Here is a 21,329-nt window from a genome sequence, read left to right as displayed (position 1 = left end):
AATAACTTCCAAAATTATATGTAAACTAATAATTCAGTATTTTGATTTGTATTTTCATTGTATCAGATGCAAATTCATATTCTCATGAGAGGAATTACTGCATTTTTTAAAAGTATGTGAAGCTGACAACTGTAGAGTCCTATAGTAACTCTATTATTACAACTTGTTTCATGTGCAATCAAGTTTTCATGTGTAATGATCTTAAATCACCTGTAAGATATTCTATAAATTATATGAAAACATTTCATTAATGATAAGGCCAAATGTCAACATAAAATAATATAATATATTAGTAAGATAACTAAGGCCAGATGATACCTGAAGAAATTCATGTTTTAGGATCTCATGACATTGTGTACTTGAGTTTTAAGACTATTTCCACCCTGCAATTATGGACCAGATTTGTAGACAATAATGACTTATCCACTATAAAATATAAAACCTGGCTATTTTTGTTTCTTTCCATTTCCTTATACAGAACTTGCCTCTCCAACTCTATAACTGTAGTTTTCATGTGTTCAAAAATAAAGCAGGTAAAAAAAAAAAAAAAACACTAGAAAAAATTTTAAGCTTCAGAACCAAAATGCAATTTGAATTTCATAATTTCTCCCAATCCCCTTGAAGGAAATTATTATTAAATAACCAATTGTTAATGTTGGACAGATGCAGAATTCTTTCCCTTCCTCATTTGGAGACTGAATCAAAGCTTACTTCTCTGAATAGCAAGACCAATGATGAGATGAAATCTTGGAGCTCTTGCCCCAATCGGGGAACTGGAGAATTTAATGTAAGGTGAATTCTGATCAGTTGTGGTCTAATCAGGCTTGGATGGAGGTAGATTCGTTTTCTAGATTGCCTAATGCTGAGGATGATCAAGAAGTAAATAACATAATGAAAGTCATTTTCCCAGCTTCTCATTAGAATAGGCTCACCTTTCATTGTACTATTCATTCTTCTCATTAATTGTTAAACAATCAAAGTTGATTACCGTCTTCAGGAGCAACAACTTTTCAAAGGGTATATGGGCATTAAATGAATTCCATGCAATTTCTTTGGCATTCCAGAGTACCACTGATCCTTTTTATTAATTATCCACTAATATGATTAATAAAATGATTAATTGGAAGTGAGTGCAAGGGATAATATTGTAAAAAATTATCCATGCATATGTACTACCAAAAAAGTTATAATTATAAAATTAATTTTAAAAAAATAATAAAATATTTTTAAAATGATTGTCTTGAAATTATCTCTTGAACTTTTTATAGTTTGCTAGGTATCCCTTCCACAGTGTGACTTTCCTCATCCTGTTTTTGATATGTCATGGGTTGGCAGTTATGCAGACATCACAGATGTCCTGAAAGACCAGTGATCTTTTAATATCATAATACTTCAGACTTCTCTGCAAAGAAAAGGCTAAAAATTTTACATGGATTTTCCTGATTGCTTGGGGGAGGGTATCATGCCTGTAACCCTAGAATGTAGAAGTAATTACTGTATATTAACTCACAATTAAGAGAATCTTCCCTCTACTTAATTTGAATTTATTAACAGTTTTTAATACTAGGCATTACAGATTGGTTTTAACCAATATAAGAAATAAAATCGAAAGGCAATTCTTTGTTAACTCCTAATCCCGTGTTTTGTTCACTATGCCACTGTATCTGTTATTCATTCACTCATTTAACAATTTATTAAACATCTATTAGATTCAATGCCTAAGCACTGGGGAAGATACAGAGATAAATAAAATGGGATCATTGTCCTTAAGGACATTGCATTCTAGAAAATAAATGGACACAATACTAATTTATATTAGTCAGTTGAATGTGTCAAGTCCATAAATAGGAACAAAATACTATGAGCTCAGATGAGGAAGAAATTGCTTATGAATAAGGAAGTGTCTTCTTTATAGGTGATTCAGTACTTGTCTACTGTTCTCCCTCACTATTATATTTGCAGCTGTTATCCTAGGCAATTGGAATATCTTTAGTCTTTTTCTCATTGTCTCTACAAATGTCCATAAAATAGCAGCATATATGACAATACCTAGCCTCTTCATTCTGTGGCCATAGCTCTATTTCTCACATTTTGAACTTGAGAGACTTTCCATTTCCCCACCACAAACTACTCACTTTCTATTCTTTGTATTCTACCACAGCCACAGAATTAAAACCCGCTCAATCTAGCTATGTTTAACTTGATCCACTGCCCATACTAGACTCCATTGTTACCCACAAAATTGAAGCCATCACTAATACCTAATCTAATATTTTGTCAATAATTATTGTACCTACACATTTATAGCTCCCACAGGCCATATTCATTTATGCTCTCAGGCTGAAATAACTGACATGCTATTATTCATTTCTTGTCAATTCCTAGAATACATCCAATAGCTATTTTAAACCTTCTAAATTTTATTTAAACCCCACTTTCCTCACATATTACCTCGTCTTCTCTACACATGGGCAATTCTCCTATCATGGAATACCCTTGAGGAGCCAGTTTTACCTAACACAAAGCCTATTTCATCTCCAGCTTCTTTTGACTATCTATGTCTTTAAAGCTGCAGAGACTGAATCATTCTTCTCTTTCTGCTGCTTTCTCATAAGCTGTGTGCAGATGATGAAGTTCATAGTTCACCCATGACTGGGGGTCATGAATTGAATTAGAGAAATGGGAAGGATCCGCTTCCCTCTTTTATATTCACAATCACTTGAGAAATGGGTATAGAGATATTTCTATATGTTTATCCATCTCAGTTTCAGATGGTAGAGATAATCTCTGCAGGATTGAGAGTTCAGGCTATGATGACTCTAGATGGACCACTACTGAAGCCCTAAGAAGCTAGCATGCCTGGGACTGTAACCTAAGGTGGAGTTTTAGACTTTGAACTGGAACTATATTTTGTAGAAAGAGAGCTAAAATATGAACCCTAGCCTCTTCTCTTCCCCAGAGATTGAGATATGCAGAAGGGAGTAAGGTAATGCCTTCTACATGTTGAAGAAGTAAGTTTGTAGGTTTGTAATTATATTGTTTTGAAGAAAATATTTCTCTGTAAAAGCTAATTTGCCATTTAGTAATTAGCGAAACTGAGGTAGAAGAGACCACCTCCTACATATATGGAGGAAAACCATCAATGGAGGATAAAGCCAATTGCAAAGAACCTAGACATCTCCTAATACTTTTAAGGGTACTAGTGGTGAAATGGTAGAATCCAACCTATGTGGCCTTCCAGGCAATGGGGATCAGGGTGGTCTTGTGTTACACACATTTTCTTGCTTCTCATGTCTATTTCCTTTCAGCCACTGATTTGGCCTTTTTCTGGAGAAGACTAAGACCATGACACATGCATTTTCTCTCCTCTCTAAAAAATCTTTATCTGTACAACTTTTCATCTTGCCTTTTTTTAGAGGAGGAAATGTTTCACCATAGTTAACCATATCCCGATGCCATCATTTTCTCTTAAGACATTGCTCCTTACATTACAGCGTCTCTCTAGTGTCTTTAATGTTTCACTCTATTGGCTCCAGCACCATATATACATACATATGTTATGTACATATTTTGCACATATATACATGTATACATAGATGATATACATATATACATTTGTTCTTATATAGAAGCAGAGAACTCAGGGTGGAAAGCTTTAACAAATACATAAACTTCTTATGTAGATGAGAGAGAATTATGAATCACTGAAATTTTCTAGCTTGCTCTGTAAAATGACTTTTATGGGTTTGACAAATTGTTGTAAACAATGAGGTAACCAAAGGAAGGAATTGATGTATTATAGCACAAATTTTATAGACTCTACTCACAGCCCACATCCTCAGTTTCAAAAGTGTTAATTCATTCCCAGGAAAAAATGAATAGAAATGAAAGTCAACAGAATGAACAACTTAAGTGGTGCCATTTACTGGATCCAAAGACCAAAGGTAAATTATCAATAAAGACAGGGGAAGGTAAACTATCTCCTTAAATGTAAAAGTCGCTGAAAAATTGATGGGAAAGTTCCACACTAATTCCAAAGGTTAGATAGAGATGACTAGTTTTAACTCATTCCTTAGAAACTTTTATTCTTTAGTTTTATTTCATTCTCTTTCATCACAGTCACCTTAATATGAAGTTGGTTTTAAAGTATAGGGAAGATGTCCATATTTGCTACCAAGTCCACAGAGTTTCTCTTTAGCACTGGAATTCAATAGTGAAAAACAATGAGAAAGAGAAACAAATGCATAGGAATTGCCCTCATCTTTGTTAGAGATCTTAGCCAAGAAAAATAGGAAGAAAAAAAAATCTTCTCTTATAGATAGATAAGCACATTCTCATAAACTTGCTGAGGAGATGGAAGGGACCTCTGTAGCCAGGCTTAGGTTCTCACCACTTCTCATCTCTGCCACACTCCTGCTAAGAAGGGGTCCCAGCCCCACTTCTAGGCAAGAATTGTGGTACAGAGAAATATAAACACATAGTGATTTTCTAGCTACATGCTGCCAATGATTCGAAGCAATTTCTCCACTTCTGTCACTGTGATCCCATAGCATCATTTTTAGAATCATCTATCAAGACAAAAACCTCTTTCTTTGGATCTGGATTCACATTATTTCCTACTGATCAAACCTATCCTGCCTAGTTCCTATTTTCCTTTTTTTCCACATTGGAAAGGCTTCTAGAAGCGAGCTCCATCCCACTGTTCACAACCTGATTTTTACCCTAGATCTCTTTTTTTTCTCAAATACTTTCCCTTTCTGGTGTCATAGAAGCCTGGCCTCCTTCTGAAGATGCCTCAGTGACCTTGGGTTACATTCCTACTATGTTCTTAATTGTCTCTGTGACTTTGGGAAAGTCTTTGGGCCTGTAAAATAAGGAAGCTGAGTTAGATAGCTTTTAAAGTCTCTTTCAGCTATAATCTAGGCTATTATGAGCCTAGTATCCTTGCAGTGTTCTGCAGTGCTGGCAAGCAGCTTACTTCATGATCCATACTTAGTAGAAGAGGTTTAGTAGTCAACTTGATGCTTATTCTCCAGACCCCTCATCCTCACTCAGCACCTTCTCCTTTAAGGTTAATTCCATCAGTCTATACCCCTATCACAAAATACTTGGTGCTGTCACTTTCCTTCCTCTATCAATCATTTCAGTATCTGGCTCATAACTTTTCTCTCCAGCCCATCCCCACTGGTATCTTTAAGATTCATGTATTTAGTATTATAATATTTAGACATAGTGACTTCCCAGTCATCAATCTTCTCAACTCTCACAACCCCTCTTTCCTTGTGAACTCAGCTATTCATGAATATCAATATCTTTGAGAATTAAGAAGTATTTATGTGTTTGGCACTCTGAGGTGCTGAGAAGACTAAGAAAAAAAAATGATGCTTGCCTTTGGCAAGCTATAACATCACTCTTTCACCTTTAAAATTCATTTCCCTTTCTGATCATAATTTCTTTTCCACTACTTTACTCTTCTTAAATCTATATTTGTCTTCACTCATCCTCAGGATTCATTCTTTCCTTCCTTATTCTGTAAGAGTCTACAACCCTTTTTCAGGTTTCACATCCTTTACTGTCTTAATCCTCTAGGTAGTCCATTCCTTAATATACTTTTCTCCTTTGAATTTCTTGTCAACTAGCCATTCATCATCCTCTTTCCTTACTTTCCCACCTCTATTCCTCAGTTATTGAACACTGTTGAAAGAAGTTGTATAATAATAATGACTGGGTCTTCCTCAAATTCATATCCTTTGCCTACATTGGGTCCTTTCTTCTACAGTATAATTATTTTATTCATCTCTAATTTACTATCACATATAGATATTATACCAGATATTCTCCTTTCTCCTCAGGTCTCCCCTTCTATTTTATTTTACCCCCTTTCTGATTCTTCCACCAAGAACTCCTTCATCTCCCCTATGGCTTATTTAAAACATATCTTCATTTTTCTTGGCCTTCATTGCTCCATCTCAAGAAAAAAAATAGCTCTTTCCCTTGTAAGGCCAACCCTTCTGTTCATGTTCTTTATCTTATAATCTCTCATCTTCTTTGGAAGCCCGTCTTATCAATCAGTCTCATTCCATCCTTCTTGCTTATCTTCTAGCTTTCTTCATCTAAAAACTGATATCCCACTGTATATAAATATAACCAACTATTCCCAGATCCTTTAAAAAATAGACAGGTAAATAAATGAACGAATGGACAAGCAAATAAATAAAACAAAAACCTTTACGTGATTCTACCATCTATATCCTATATTTTTTCTTTCTTTTTACTGCTAATCTTCTAGGAAGCATGATTCACTCTTTTTCCTTTCACTCAGTACCAATTTCCTCTTCTTCTCTTTGCAATAACCTTTTCTAATAATATAGGCCTTTTTATTTTATTAAATATAAATGACTTTTCTTAGTCCTCATCCCCATTTACCTGTTTGTAGTTTATATTGTTGACCATACCGTCTACAAGAATATTCTCTTTTCTCTACTTTGCATCAATCATAATGCTTACCCAGGTTTTCTTCCTAGTTGTCTGGCAATTTTATTAGTCTCTTTTGTTGATCTTTTGGCCCTTACATGTCAATATCCCTTGAACTCAAGACAAATCTTCTCTCTTTCAATTTTCTTTCATTGGCTCCCAAATCTAATTTCTCTGAATTCTGGAACTACATTTTCCACATCTAGGTAATTTTTAGTGAATACTTCACTCCTAAAACTCATCATACTTAAAACTGAACTAAATATCTCTTTGCTAATCTTAGCTCCTTTCAAATTCATCCCTCTTCCATGCTTCCATAATTTTTGTCAAGGGAATCACCATCATTTTCCAAGATTCTTTCACCAAATTCTGTGTACCATTGTGTATTATCACTCACTATCCACTAAAATTTGACTCATATAATTGAGAGTTAAGTGTATTTTAAATATACTTTGAACTCTTGAATGGTAGCTATTTACAATTTTCTTTGAAAAAAATCAAGCTATGTTGTAATTAAATCTGATTCGTTTTACAAACGTGTTAATTTGAAGTTGTCCTGTGGATTGAGAATGGCAAAAAATTAAGCCTAAAAGTTTGAATAAATACTATTTCAGAATAATATTAAATGATGCTTTGTGATACACTCATAAATATATTAAAGAAACAGTTCCAAAAGAGAAAACAAAAAAAAAAAAAAATAGGAATTCTTTCATTCCACACCTTTCAGATGTAACTCGGATCCTCTCATCATTGGATGACTGCTGCTCATCCTCTTTCTCTTGAAAGTATTCTTCCATACATTGTTCCTCAAATTCATGCAGTTTCTTAAGTTCTTCATCATTTAGAAATAATTCTGTTTTTTGGAAATTTTAAGATATGTTTAAAAAAAAATGGTAGCATAGTGAACATAGATTGACCCTGCTGTGTTTTTTTTGTAAAAAAATTAGAATTATTTTAGAGTTAATTAAGATTTGCTAGAGAGAATTCTTGTCTACTTTCAAAACTTTTAACTTTTATTTAATTCCATTTCTTATTTAATTTGTTTTGTATAGGTGCTTCTTCTGACTGTGAATTTTCCCCAGTTTCCAGTCCCATCTAATAGGAGACTTTATATGTAATAACAATAACCTATACCTACAACCAAGTAGATAATTTGAAAGAAAAATCCATAAAATTACCTTAATAAGAAAAATAAAATACAAACACAAATCAAAGGGAAAACAAATATGCACTTTACAGATGATATCAATTGTGTGTCTTCTTCAACTATTTTTGTGAAGCAAAGATAATGAATTCTTTAAAAGTCTTCTAAGAGAAGTATTAGATTAAGAGAAAGAAAATTGTTTTAAAATAATTTCTCCTCAGTGACTTCCCTCTTTATTTTCATTAGGTAGCTTGAGATACATATTTTAACAGCCTACACTTAGATAAACATAAAATGAATAGGATTATAAAAAGAATAGTAGTTGAACTAGGAAGCCTAAAGACAACTATATTTTATTTTTATGAATTTAAATAATTTAACATTTCTTGAGCATACTAAATTGGAACATTCTTTGTTTAATAGCCAAAGAGTATGAATTTGCCTAATTGTAGGAAAACTACGAGAAAGTATGGATTTAGACTGAATCTTTTACATACTTAATCCCCGATCCCGTTCATCTTGATCCCCTTTTCTCTTTTTTCTACATCTGCCACTGAGGCGCATGATGATTATGTAGAGGTGGCTCAAGATGATCATAGGTGGAGGTAAGACTGGCCTGTCATGAAATGTCATGATCAGCTGATATCTCTGAAATTTCCAAACTTGATTGGATATTGACTTTACTTCAAAGAAGGTATTACTAAGGAAAGAAAAAAAGAGACACACAGATGGGGAGGAGAGAAAAAGAGAGAGAGAGGGAGGGAGGGAGATTGTTTACTTTTGGACTGTGAACTGCATTCCTCCTTGTTAATATTGGGCCCTATTGTATGAATTATATAAAATTTAGTTAAATTTTTAAAAAAAGCCAAAGAGTGTGAAATCAGATTCCTGTATAATATGTACCAGTTCACATGACTTGCTTTAGTTGATCTAAAAATTTCAGAAAACATTTGAGTACTATTTTACACAAAATAGAAAAACTGTAGTATCAATGAAGGATTTTTATATGTCTATATGTCCAAATTACCTAAATCATTAAGTTGATGCTTATTTAGCAGCACTGCAAATTTGAATTGCTAATTTATCCCCCACCTACATTTTATTGCATTATCAGTTAACATGTATGATTTTTGTTACATCTTTGTATGACTGTTGTTTGTCCTTCTGTCTCAGAGGACCAAAATGACATGGTGATGTTGGGATCAATGTTTAGTATGTTCAGCTGTAGCTAATCAGACCAATACAAGTTCTATCACAAGCCAAGCACATAGTCTTTATGAATATTTGAGATAGAGGTATCTCCAAATTTGTATATCATGTGTTTCTTTTAAGCTACTAGAGTTTTGTTTTGCTCATAGAACATAGCCCCTTCTTTGATGTGGGCATGACATGCTGGATAATCCTTTGCCAGTGTCTCTTCTATTTCACTTTGATACCAAAGTTCTTCAGAGAAATCTTGAAAGTATCTTTGTATTGCTTCTTCTGATATCCATTGTAAGTGCCTTCTTTGTGTGTATTCTCCAAAAAAAATAAATAGTCTTTTAGAATGTAGCCAGCCCATCAGAGTTGTGCTCTTGCTTAGCAGTTCAGCTCAAGAAAGGACTTCAGGGTCTGATACTTTATCTTGCTAAGTGATCTTCAGAATCATCTGAAGACAATTCAAATGGAAGCAATTCAGTTTTCTGTCTAAGTACTGATAAAGTGGTTATGTGTCACAAGAATACCACAATACAGCACAGTGGTCTGTAGGCAATCTAAAATCTCTTCTCTTACACTTTACTTCAGAGCCTCCCAACCCTGAACCATCTTTAGCAAAGTGCATCACCCTCATTATCTAAATGTATATCCCTGGAATGTATATTGCCAAGTTAAGTGAACTTATCCATAGCATTCAGAATTCATTCAGAATTTTTTCATTTGCTATAACTGACAGTTCTATATATGGATGGTGCATTAGTGCAGTGCTGGCTGGTGGAGAACTTCTGTTTTCTTGGTTTTAATTGTACAAAAGTTAGTATAAGGGGAAGAGAACTGACCTGTTGCTTCTCAGAATAAGAGGCTGCACAGTGATATGAGTATACAATCATCTGTGAATAAAATGTCAGGCACCAACTCTCCCTTCACTTCAGCCTTTTCAAATTAAATAATTTACTACTGGTGCAACAATTGAATTTGATGTTGTTTTGTTTTCATTGAAGATATCTGACATTGTTGCTGAAAACATGATAAAAAGTCTGGAAGTAAACACACAAACCTACTTCACTTCATTGGTGACTGGGAAAGCATGAGAGCATCTTTCATTATATGTGCATCCCATCTGAAAGTGACATACAATACTAATGAACTTTTCTGGGCATGCAAATTTTTCCATGACTTTTCCACAGGCCCCCAACTGACAATATCAAAGGGCTTGGTGAGATTAACAAATGTTATATACAAATTTCTGTTATCCTGTAATTTCTTTTGGAATTGTTGACCAGCAAACACCATGTTGACCATTCCTTGGACCTTTCTGAAACTACACTGGCTCTTAGATGGATGAATATTTTCCAGATTAAGGATTAGCCTATTAAGGAAGACTCTGGCAAGAATCTTGCTGGCAATGACAAGAAAGAACCCCTCCCCCCCACACACATACCTTGTGGGGAGTTTCACAAGACAATCTATTCCCTTTTCTTTTGTAGAGATGGACAGTGGAGATATCTTTAATCTCCTGAATGATAATCTCCTCTTGCCATATAACCCAGAAGATTTTTGTCAGCTTTTGAATAAGCAGTGGACCTCCAGTTTTGTAGATCTCTGCTGGAATGGAATCAACATTACTTTGGCACATGAGAGGAGCCCAGTGTTATTTAAAACTCCTTCAGTTGTAGGTTTGGCTAGAGAGGGATTGACTTCAACCTGGGGTAAATAGTCAATGGCTTCAGCATTGGTTGGTGACTTCCTGTTGAGAATATTATGGAAGAATTTAGTCCACCTCCTTAGGCTCAGGGTTCTTATCATAGATTAGTATGGCTCCATTAATATGACTCCATGCTGAGTAGTAGCACCAAAGATTTGACCCACAAATAGCCTTCAGGGCATCATAAAATTGCTTTAGATTTTTATTATCAGCAAATCCCATCTGCCTTCTCCCATATCTCTCTAAGCTTCACTTTCACTTTACTTTTGATGAAATTAGACACTGATTTCTTAGGAAAACTATCCTGTAGTAGTATAAACCCTGTAGAGTTCTTGTTTTTTATTTAGCAGCTTTTGAATTTCTCCATCATTTTCATAAAACCAATTTGATGTTTGTGAGTATTCTGGTTCTGATGAGTAAATGTGGTGCTGAATACCAAATCTCTGAAAGCTTCCCACTTCTTTCAGCTCCAGTGTTACCAACCATCTTTTGGTTCAGTTACCAATCATCTTTTGGTTCAGTTTTCCTTCCAAGTCAGCAACAAATTGTTCACTTGATATATTGGTGTCATTGAGTCTTTAGGTAGTCATCTTGTCTTGGGGACACTACTTTTATTAAATATGAATGTTTAGTTTTTTATTAAAGCTTTTTATTTACAAAACATATTTATGGGTAATTTTTCAACATTCACCCTTGCAAAGCCTTCTGTTCCAAGTGATTGTTTAGTTTGGAGAGAATAAGTATATGATGGGTCCAGCAGTCTTTCCAACACTTTAGCATTCATATTCTGTCTGTTTCTTCTCATTATAATGATATAGTCTATTAAATGCCAATGTTTGTTGTTAGGATATATCCATAAATTTTTGTTGCATTTATGTAAATAGAAGACTGTATTAATAGCTGATGAGAAGATCATGAGAGGCACAAGTCTTCAGTGATCAGTGACGATCTGATAGTCTATGCCTACTTTAATGTCAAAGTCACCCAGAATTATAAGCTTGTCTTTTTTAGACATGTTGATGATGAATGTCTTCAGGTCTTCATACAGTTTTTTCTTGACCTCATCAGGGATCTTCATTATGTAAGAATATGCACTGATGATAGTGGCGTGGCACTTTCCCACCAAGTGGCAATCACATTGTCATGATCCTATCATTCTTTTTGGAAGCCATATAAGCTTGTTGGCTAAATTAGATTTGGTTATGAAACTTAACTCCAGCTTCACGGTGTTCCCTATCATAGTAATCACTCTAGAAAAATGGGTATCCAGCTCCAACTTAAGTAAGGGCGCCTTCATTTGTCAGCTTTGATGTGATCCTTGCTGAATTCTTCCAACAAGAACTATTTCATTTTTCAGATCTACTGGATTTTGTGTTGTCCATAAGCATGTGTATATTCCATGGTGAGTGCAATTATTTTCATCTTCACAAAAATATACTTTTTGTGTATTTGACCTCAGGTAGTAACCTTGCTTTCTGTAGTAAGCAAACCATGGTTAAGTTAGGTGCATAAAACAATTTTAGGGAATCTTTTCTAGCCCTTTCCTCATGGGAGGAGGTGAGCAATATGACCCTTAAAAAAGGCTGCTCAGATATTCAAGGTGCTGTCAAATTCCACTGCTGCTTCAGTTTAATGAGAAGATTACCATATGACATGGCATATATTTAAACCTGCTGCTTTATCAATTCCTCTCACAATAGGACTTTAAGATAGATTAAAATGATAAAATAATAGGAGAATATCTTCTGACTCAAACATAAATTGGATTTAAGTGAGGCAGAACTGCTTGAAGTCATTGGTCTTACTTTTCCAGACTCATCAGAGTCCAATGACAGAACAAAAGTCAAAATGACTGGCCATGGCCCAGGATGCAGTGGAGATGATCTTGGCATCTTTAATGTCTGGCCAAACTCTTAAGTGGCCCATAGTGCCTGCTGCCACCACCTTCATGATCCATTGGCACAAATTGTTCACATCTGCCTATTCCACCAGAGAAGTCTTCCTGTGTTTGGGGTAGACCGTCCCCTAATTAATCAATAGGTCTGATATCCAGCAGCTACCCTCAACCTGGGTTACCCTGTCTGCTAAGACAGTTTTACTGGAGTATGGCCACTACATATGCTCCAGCTACTTGGAGCCACAGATGAGATGGATGACAGATGGACACAAAAGGTAGAGCAGTCATGCAAAGACCTCAGCAAGCCCTCATTTCAAAGGTACTAGTCTTTTTTGAATATCTGTAAACTTTTTTTAATTACTGTAATTATTTTTAATGACATAGCTAGGATTTTTTATTAGCTTCAAAAATGTGATCAACAATTAAGATGGTCATTTTATTTTCCTAAGATTTGTGCATAGTTTTATTTCTCATCATAGGCAATTTTACCATTGAAATCTTATCATTGCTACTTCTAAAGAGTGACATTTCTTGATTTTTTTTCTCTTCCTTCTCCTGCACTTACAATCTTTGATGTAATTTGATGTAAAAAAAATGCTGAACTAGAAGAAATTGGAAAGAAAGAGCCAATTGGAAACATATGCTGATGCCAGAATTGTAACTTGCAATTACTGTAGCAGAGGAAAAGTCAAGTGGGGCTGGGATGGGAAAGTAAGCTCAACTGGGTGTGGCTGCTGTGGGTAGGAACTAAGTCCTGATACCACAAATGTTCTAAGTAGTTAAAAAGGAAGAAAGGTCCCCTGGAATGAGATGAGACTGTGCAGAGGAGGGAATGTGCCGCTGGTACCTATAAGTTCTCTGCCTCGAGCAAAGCCTCTAAGGCCTCACCCTAGTTATAGTTATTCTGGGACTTCTGAAATATGTTTGTGTACCACATCCAAGTCTGAGATTTCAGAGTTGAAGGAATCAATTTAAAGCTATGATGGATCTTAGAGGCCATCAAGTCCAAATCGCCGTGCATAATAAAACTTAAGTGACTTGTCCAAACAAAGGAATAAGTAGGAGGGCTATGTTTTTTTTTTTTTTTAAGTAGAATTTAAAAAAAAATTAATAGCATTTTATTTCCCCTTGCCAATTACCTGTCAAGACAATTTTTAGCACTCATTTTTACAAGATTTTGACTTCCAATTTTTTCTCCTTCCTTTCCTCTCCTCCCCTCTTCTGAAAACGTTAGGCAATTTGATATAGGTTATACATGTACTATCATACAAAACATATTTCTATATTAGCCATAGTTGTGGAAGAAGAAACAGATTTAAAGAAAAAAACTTTTAAAAGTGGAAAAATATGTTTTGATCTTCATTCAGAGTCCATCAGTTCTTTATCTGGATATGGATAGATTTTCCTTTGGGAGTCCTTTGTACTTGTCTTGGATCATTGTGTTACTAAGAACAGTCATTCATAGTTGATCATCAGGCAATGTTAACTGACATTGTATTCAATCTTTTCCTAGTTATGTTCATTTTACTTTTGCATCAATTTATACAGGTCTTTTATTTTTATTTTTCTGAAATCTCTAGGGCTATAATTTGAAACTGTATCTTTAACTATGAATCCAGACTCTTAACTTTTCCTTTGGCCAGATAAAAGTTTAAAGAGAAGGCCTTTTCAGAAAAAAATTCCTAATATTCTGGTGTCTCAGTCTAGAGAAGACCAACATTTATATGTAGTCATACTCTTTTAAGTTTATGCTTTGATCATAGGAGATAGAGGCTGAAAGATAGGACCTTATGTTTCTAGCAGTATACAGGGATTGGAAAAAGAGTTGAAGATAGAGTAAACTGAATAAGCTGTTCAACCTTCTGGCTTCTCTTGAGACATACTTTTATATGATTTTACTTTAAATGTTATTAATTCTCAGAAGAACAGAAATACACTACAATACTGGAACAAACCAAAGAATACTAGTATATTGGAACATGAATATTCTTTAAATAATGAAACCACTGCATAAAGATCTGCCTTAGGAGAAGTGTGCGTGTGTGTGTGTGTGTTTGTGTTTGTGTTTGTGTGTGTGTGTTTGTGTTTGTGTGTGTGTGTAGTATATACATACATATATATGTATATATATATATATATATATATATATATATATATATATATATATATATAATATTCAAATGTAAATATAAAATATCTCCCAAAGCCAAATAAGAATGATTACAGGATTTTTGCATTGAGTTATCTACCTGTTACTCACTAAAATTTCACTTATATGTAATTAAATTAAGTATTTTACATTTGTTTCTGATACCTATTCACTATTTTCTTAGAAAAACTGTTTAGGCCAATTCCAATAAATTTGCGATGGAGAGAGCCATCTGCATCAAGAGGGGGACTGAATGTGGATCACAATATAGTATCTTCACCTTTGTTGCTGTTGTTTGCTTGCTTTTTTCTTTCTCATTTTTCCCCTTTTGATATAATTTTCTTGTGCAGTATGATAAATGTGGAAATATGTTTAGAAGAATTATACATGTTTAACCTATGTTGGATTATTTACCTGTCTAGGGGAGGGGGAAGATGGGAGGAAGGGAGAAAAAAGTTGGAACATAAGGTTTTCTAAGGGTGAATATTGAAAACTATTTTTGTATGTTTTTTGAAAAATAAAAGGCTATTTTTTTTAAAAAAAGAAAGAAATTGTTTCCACATCTAGCAAATGTAAGAAACAGTATTTTCACTACCTATCTAACAAAATTGTTATGGAAATCAAATTTTACAGAACACAAATTGGCATGTAAATGCTTGTAATCTACATGTAATTAATGCATCTTTGAAATAAAAAAAAGAAAAATTGTATTTACTTAGGGGCTCAGAAAGTTTTATTCAAAAAAATTTGGCTAGGTCTATGCACAAATTATTGGATTGATTATCTTTTTGGATTTACAAATAGTAGGTGATTAATAAGTATGTGCTGAATTAAATTAAATTGAACCTGGCCAGTCATTTTGGTCAAACAACCAGTTAAACCAATTTAAAAATAATTTTTAAAAATCCTACTTCACATTTTAGCAGAATCAGTTGAATTATTAACTAGTTGTTTTTGTGTTTGTATACTCACCAATTTAGCTCCATTACATGAGGAGTCAGCTTGCTGTTTAAAAAAAAAAAAAAAAAAAAAAAAAAGAATACTGTCCAGGGTCCTAGCTAGACTCTGATTATAGATTTTTCCTTGGACAAGTAGTAAACTTAAGTCTCTGGACCTCCATTTCCTCATCTATAAAGGAGATTGGAATAGATGCTCTCTAAGGTTTCCAGCATTAAGATTTTGTGGTAGGTTGTTTGACCCCCTACTCCATAATTTTTCATCCTCAAAATTTATATTATTTTTTATACCTTATAACTTTTTATAATCACTTTTCTAGGACAATTGTGAGAAAAGTGCTTTGTAAACCTTAAAGTGTTTTATATATATATATATATATATATATATATATATATATATATATATATGTTATTATTTTTGCTATTTTTATCTATACCATTTAATTCAGTATTGTTCTGTATAATATACTTATTCAGCTTTGGAGTTTTTCAAATGACCCAGTTTTTTTTTTTTAAAAAGACCATTTATAAAAATAATTTAAGCCTATCTCTTTCCTTCAGTATTGATGTTGTGTTTAACAGATCTAGGCAACACATATCCTTGTGTAAGCTCACAGGAAAAAAAATGTTCATAAAAATTAAAATTACCTTCTCCACATGAGAATAAAGTGTATTTTAGTTAATTAATTTGAAAGCACAACTTAATTAAACTTTCTGTCTTAAGGAAGCTTTCATCTCAGAAAACCTTTCAGAATAAAATGTGTGTTAAAGTCTCAAAACGATAACCAAAAATTAAATTTCATTTTATTTAAGTGTTCATTCCTGATCTGTGAATTCATTAAGTTTGATTAATGCCAGAAATTCCATCCTTCTTCAAAATTACAACGAAATTTTCATTTTGCTGCCCTGACATTATAAGAAATCCCCAAGGTTAAGCTGCAAAATGTTTCCCAAAGCAAATTATATATGAATGATCACATAGACCTAAAACTTACTTACTTGAAAACAGCTATCAACAGATTCACCAACAGAATATTAGCTACCAAGAGATAACAAGCCATGATAGCAGGGGTGAGCCAGGCCCCTGGAATGCAGGGAGGAAGTCTTTTGCCTTCTTCATCAAACAGGTTTTCTCCACATGGAGCTAAAGAAAAATACATTTTTTTTTGTTTTAGTATTTGCTTAACTTCTAAAACAATGTTTTAAAAAGAATTCAGGAATGAAATTTATGTAAAATTCTCTGCTCCATAGAAAATAAGACAAACAAAACATTATTGTGATTTTGTTGTCTCTGCTTTACTGGGAATGGAAAAAGATTTGGGGAGAAGCATTTCCAAAGTCTGACTCTTGCTTTGAGTGTAAGCAAATAAAGTTTTTAGAATTTGCATTTAGAAGATAATATGATGAGGAATATATAAATATCAGAATATGCAAAAGAATATGTTCATATTAATCTTCTATAACTACATCTGATCAGGATCATTGACTAGATATATAAATAGAAGAGGCACAGTGCTATGTATAATTACTTACTGCTCCATTGTCTCTCATTTATATACTACACTGAGTTTCCAAAAACTTGCTGCAGTAATCTGATAGATAATACAAGTCAACTGAACAAATATTTATTAAATGGCTATCATAACCAAGATACTAGGTTAGGGATTGGATTGGTGATTTCATTGGCATAAGGAACTCACAGATGAATGCAGGTCATTATCTTGTCTATGACTTACAGTTTTACAAATCTGCTCAGAGTGTTGAGAAAGCAAGTAACTTGTTCAGAGACATACAATCAGTAGACATCAGAGATAGGATTTGAAACTACATTTTCTGGTTTTAAAATCAGTTCTTACCACCTTTAATAAAAGGAGCCAGTGGACTTCATAGACATCAATGCCACTTGGGATGAAATCCATGGAATAAATATGGAAGGGTATTTTAAAAAAATAAAAAAAGGTAAAAGATGTATTGGTCTGGGCAGAGCAGCACTGTATATTAAGAATACCATGTTCATGTGAAAAAATTACAGGAACTAAAGAAGAGAAGCTTGTTAGAAATCAGAGGTAAAAAAAAAAAAAACAACAAAATAACAACAACAACAACAACAACAAAAAAAAAACAGTGGAGAAAGGATGATCAGTTCTGTTATTGGAGTATAATAAAAACCACCTGGAAAGAAAGAAAGGAAATAAAAGAGTTCAGGAAACACACTAGGAGCAGAACTCCTAGAAATTTCTTTACCTATCTTCATGTTAATTTCATTTTTCAAAAAATGAAGGAATCAAAAAAGATTTTTAAACTGATTCTGAAAAGATGAGAACTCTTGGAGAAGGTGAACAATGCTATTTTAAAACTGGGGATAGTAAAAGGGAGGAAAACCAGGCATAGAGATACCTTTGATTTTTGGAATTCAAGTTTTAGAGAACTGGGAGAAAGGTAAGATGCCATAGATTAAGAGTCTAGGAAAGAAGGCATGTCAGGAGGGAAGGGAATCTTTTAAAGAGTGAAATTCTTAAAAAAAAAAAAAAACCTCCAAAAGTAATCAATGTGGATGCATGGGGAACTCATTGGTCAACTTAGATTTTATGTTTTTAATTTATTATTCAGAACTTCAATACTCATAAACTGAACATTTCTATATCCATAATAGAATGGATAAAAGAGAATTATGTATGAAAGTATAGATCTCTCTTATATGCAGAGAAATATAACAGGATTAGAGGAGAACAAATGGAAGGTTTTTTTTTTTTTTTTTTTTTAAAGAAAAACATCATGTCTACAAAATACAGACCATTGAGCTTGAATGAAATTTCTGAAAAAATTCTACAAAATATTATTAAAGGGAGAGTGAACACTTGGAAAAGGAAGCAGTGATCAATAAGATCAACATGAGTAATTTTATTTTCTACTATAACTAGAGTATTAGATTTGGAGAATATAATAATTATAATTTACTTATATTTTAGCAAAACATTTGGCAAAAGTTTCATGTGAAAGAAAAAATAAAAGCACAGGATAATAGAAATGTTATACAGTGTTTCCTTGGTAAGGCCATGTTTAGGGTATTGATTTTTTTAAAAACTACAATTAAAATCAGCAAGACCTAGGATCAAATCTTGCTTGGGATACTTAGCTGTGTTACTCTGTCAAATGAGTTAACCTTTTTAGGCCTCAATTTCCTCATTCGTAAAGGGAAAAGGGGTTGGATTTGACAGCCTCTTAAGTTCTCTCCCATCCCTAATTTAAGATTTTCTGAAGCACTTAATTGATAGAGTTAGGGCAAAGACTACTCACTCAGAAAACAGTGATTGAGTGGTTACTTGAATGTCTTAGTCATTCTTGCTGACCCAGTTAGTATTAATTTTTTTTGTGTGTATGTATATGTAGAACAGTCTGGTATAGAGTGGTATCATGGTAAAGTGGAAGGCATAAGGAATCAGAAATCCAGAAGCCCAAGTTTTAGGACCAAGTTTGCCCCTACTTTGCTCTGTGATTTTGGGTAGGTCACTTAATTATGGGCCTTAGTTTTCTCATGTGTAAAGTAAGAAGAATTGGACTGGATGATCTTTAAGTTCCAAAAATTCCATGCTTCTATATAACTAAATAGGACATATTAGTTAATGAAAAAACAAATATGTTCAATGATATCATTTCACAATATTTGCTTTCCTCCAGAGTTCAAAAGGAAATAAAAATGACATTCTTCTATCTGTGGAAGGAGTACAGTTTAAATGTCAATGTTTAGTGAAAGGAAAAGGCTAATGAGTACATTTTATTAAATGAAACTCATTACCTCCTCCCTTTGAAACTTACGATTAATTTCCATGGCATAGACTACACAGCAATCCGAAAGCAAAATTATTTTTTTAAGGAGGAAAGAAGAGAAGACAATGTAATAATTTTAAATAAAATGAAAACCAAAGATTAACAATGCAGAAACTGTTTTGCTTCCAAGAAATGCATTTAAGATTTGCAATGTCAGTACAGTATATGGATTCTTTAAAACAGTAGTTTGAGAACTATTCTAAATAATGAAATGTAAAATTTTGAATTACCAATTATCCTTTATCCATCTTTTCAATATTCATATATTCCAAGTATTAGAAATAGAAATAACATTGCAGCAATTAAAAATATTTTTAAATGCACAGTACCTTTGGCAGATGATCACTTCAAAATGTAAGTTAGCTATTTTTCAGCACAAACATAAATAACACAGTACATCAATTTTTAATATAATACTTATGTAGACTAAAACCAAAGTCAATGCAATTTTTGGAAATTATGAAATACTAAACTGACCTTTCCCCCTATTAAAAATCATTATTATAATTTTTTTAAAAAACAAAAATGCCATTGAATACTACCTACTATAAAAGAACTAGTGTCAACCTAAACAAATATTTTCATGAAACTATACATTTTCTGGCTTACTGAGTTGGTAATGTACATTTAATAATTATTTCTTATATGTTTCTAAACATGTTCTTGAGATTTTATTTCAAAAACTTAAAAAAAAAAAATGAATTGAGTCAAGCCACAAGAGATAAGTTAATGGTGTGATATTACTCATGTAACATAAATTATTAGGAAAATTTTTAACTTCACAGACATATGTAATAGTTATCTTCCACATCATCATAAAAAGATATTAGGAGGATGTTAATAGAAGGAAATAAAAATTAGTATTGGAAACAGGAAGAATATGGACCATAGTTATCCTGTTTGCTCTGTCTATGAGGCTTCCTCTGTAGGAGAAACCTTAGCTTATAGAAAGAAAATTGAATTGACACGACTAGGATGAGGAAACATTAAGAACTGGATGAGTCAACTGAATTATTTCCCAAGGCCCAGACTTGGGGTTGAGGAAATCTTTCAGAATTATAATGAGAAGCTTAGAGAGAGGAGGAAAAAAATTGATATTCAGAAAATGAAAGTCTTGAAACCAACATTTTCCTCCCCCTAAAATAACTCAACCACCAATAAAATAATGGAAAAATACATAATTTCCAAATTAACATGGGTATTTCTATTAATTTGGATATGATCATCTGCCTCTGAAACAGGAAACAGAATCTTACTATGAATTCTACTCTTACGGTCTATCTGGTCTGCAAACACCTCTCCATAGATCATCCAATAGGGCATATAGAAGATGTTACGGGCTAGTCTCCAAGAAGGTTCTTCATCTGGATGTAAAATGGCTTGTCTGGCCACTCCAAAGCTCATGAGGACAACCAGCATGATGACCACAAAATAGAGCATGTCAATCATCTGCATGGATAAAATAGATGTTAATATGTTGAGACTAGAACGCTCAACCCCATATTATGTAATATAATATCAACTAAAGATTATTTAATAATAAAATTATGGTGGTTGTCTCTTTTTTTTCTAGTCATTGTGCTGTTTATTTTTTATTCTACCATATTCTCCTCTTTAAACCTCTTAGGTTCCAGAAACTTAATTCAATACTTCATACCCTGCTCTCATTTCCTCTAGGAACAACAATAACTACTCAAGGGAAAGGAAGGTTAAGGAACAAAATGGGAGCATGGAAGGCAAAATCAGGCATAGTAGCATGAGTAGACTGCTAAGGATATATAGCAAAAGAAAAAGAATGTACGGTATGTGATAATCGATCTCAAATTATTCAGGTGAATTCTTTAGTGCTAATATGGTTTCTAGTTTGGGGATAGTTCAAAAATACACAGCACTTTCTAGGAAGTTTGCTTTTTGGGTTCTTCTGGAGTCACTCTGATGGTTAAAGCTTTTTTTTTTTTTTTTTTTTTTTTTTTTCCCTC

General features: G+C 33.3%; 1 protein-coding gene across 1 annotated transcript in view; it reads right to left on the bottom strand.

The window, feature by feature from the left end:
* Positions 1-21,329, bottom strand: part of TRPM1 (transient receptor potential cation channel subfamily M member 1) — a 187,847-nt gene that overhangs the window by 13,029 nt on the left and 153,489 nt on the right. Inside the window, exons 22-26 of the mRNA XM_074294964.1 lie at positions 20,625-20,799; positions 19,339-19,359; positions 16,522-16,666; positions 8,116-8,318; positions 7,195-7,327 (exon numbers count right to left, since the gene is read on the bottom strand). Of these exons, the coding sequence (XP_074151065.1) occupies positions 7,195-7,327; positions 8,116-8,318; positions 16,522-16,666; positions 19,339-19,359; positions 20,625-20,799 (677 nt within the window). The remainder of the gene's footprint in view (positions 1-7,194; positions 7,328-8,115; positions 8,319-16,521; positions 16,667-19,338; positions 19,360-20,624; positions 20,800-21,329) is intronic.

This window comes from Sminthopsis crassicaudata, chromosome 2 (genome assembly GCF_048593235.1).
Source record: "Sminthopsis crassicaudata isolate SCR6 chromosome 2, ASM4859323v1, whole genome shotgun sequence".
NCBI classification, from domain to species: Eukaryota; Metazoa; Chordata; class Mammalia; order Dasyuromorphia; family Dasyuridae; genus Sminthopsis; species Sminthopsis crassicaudata.
This window is presented reverse-complemented; position numbering and strand designations above follow the sequence as displayed.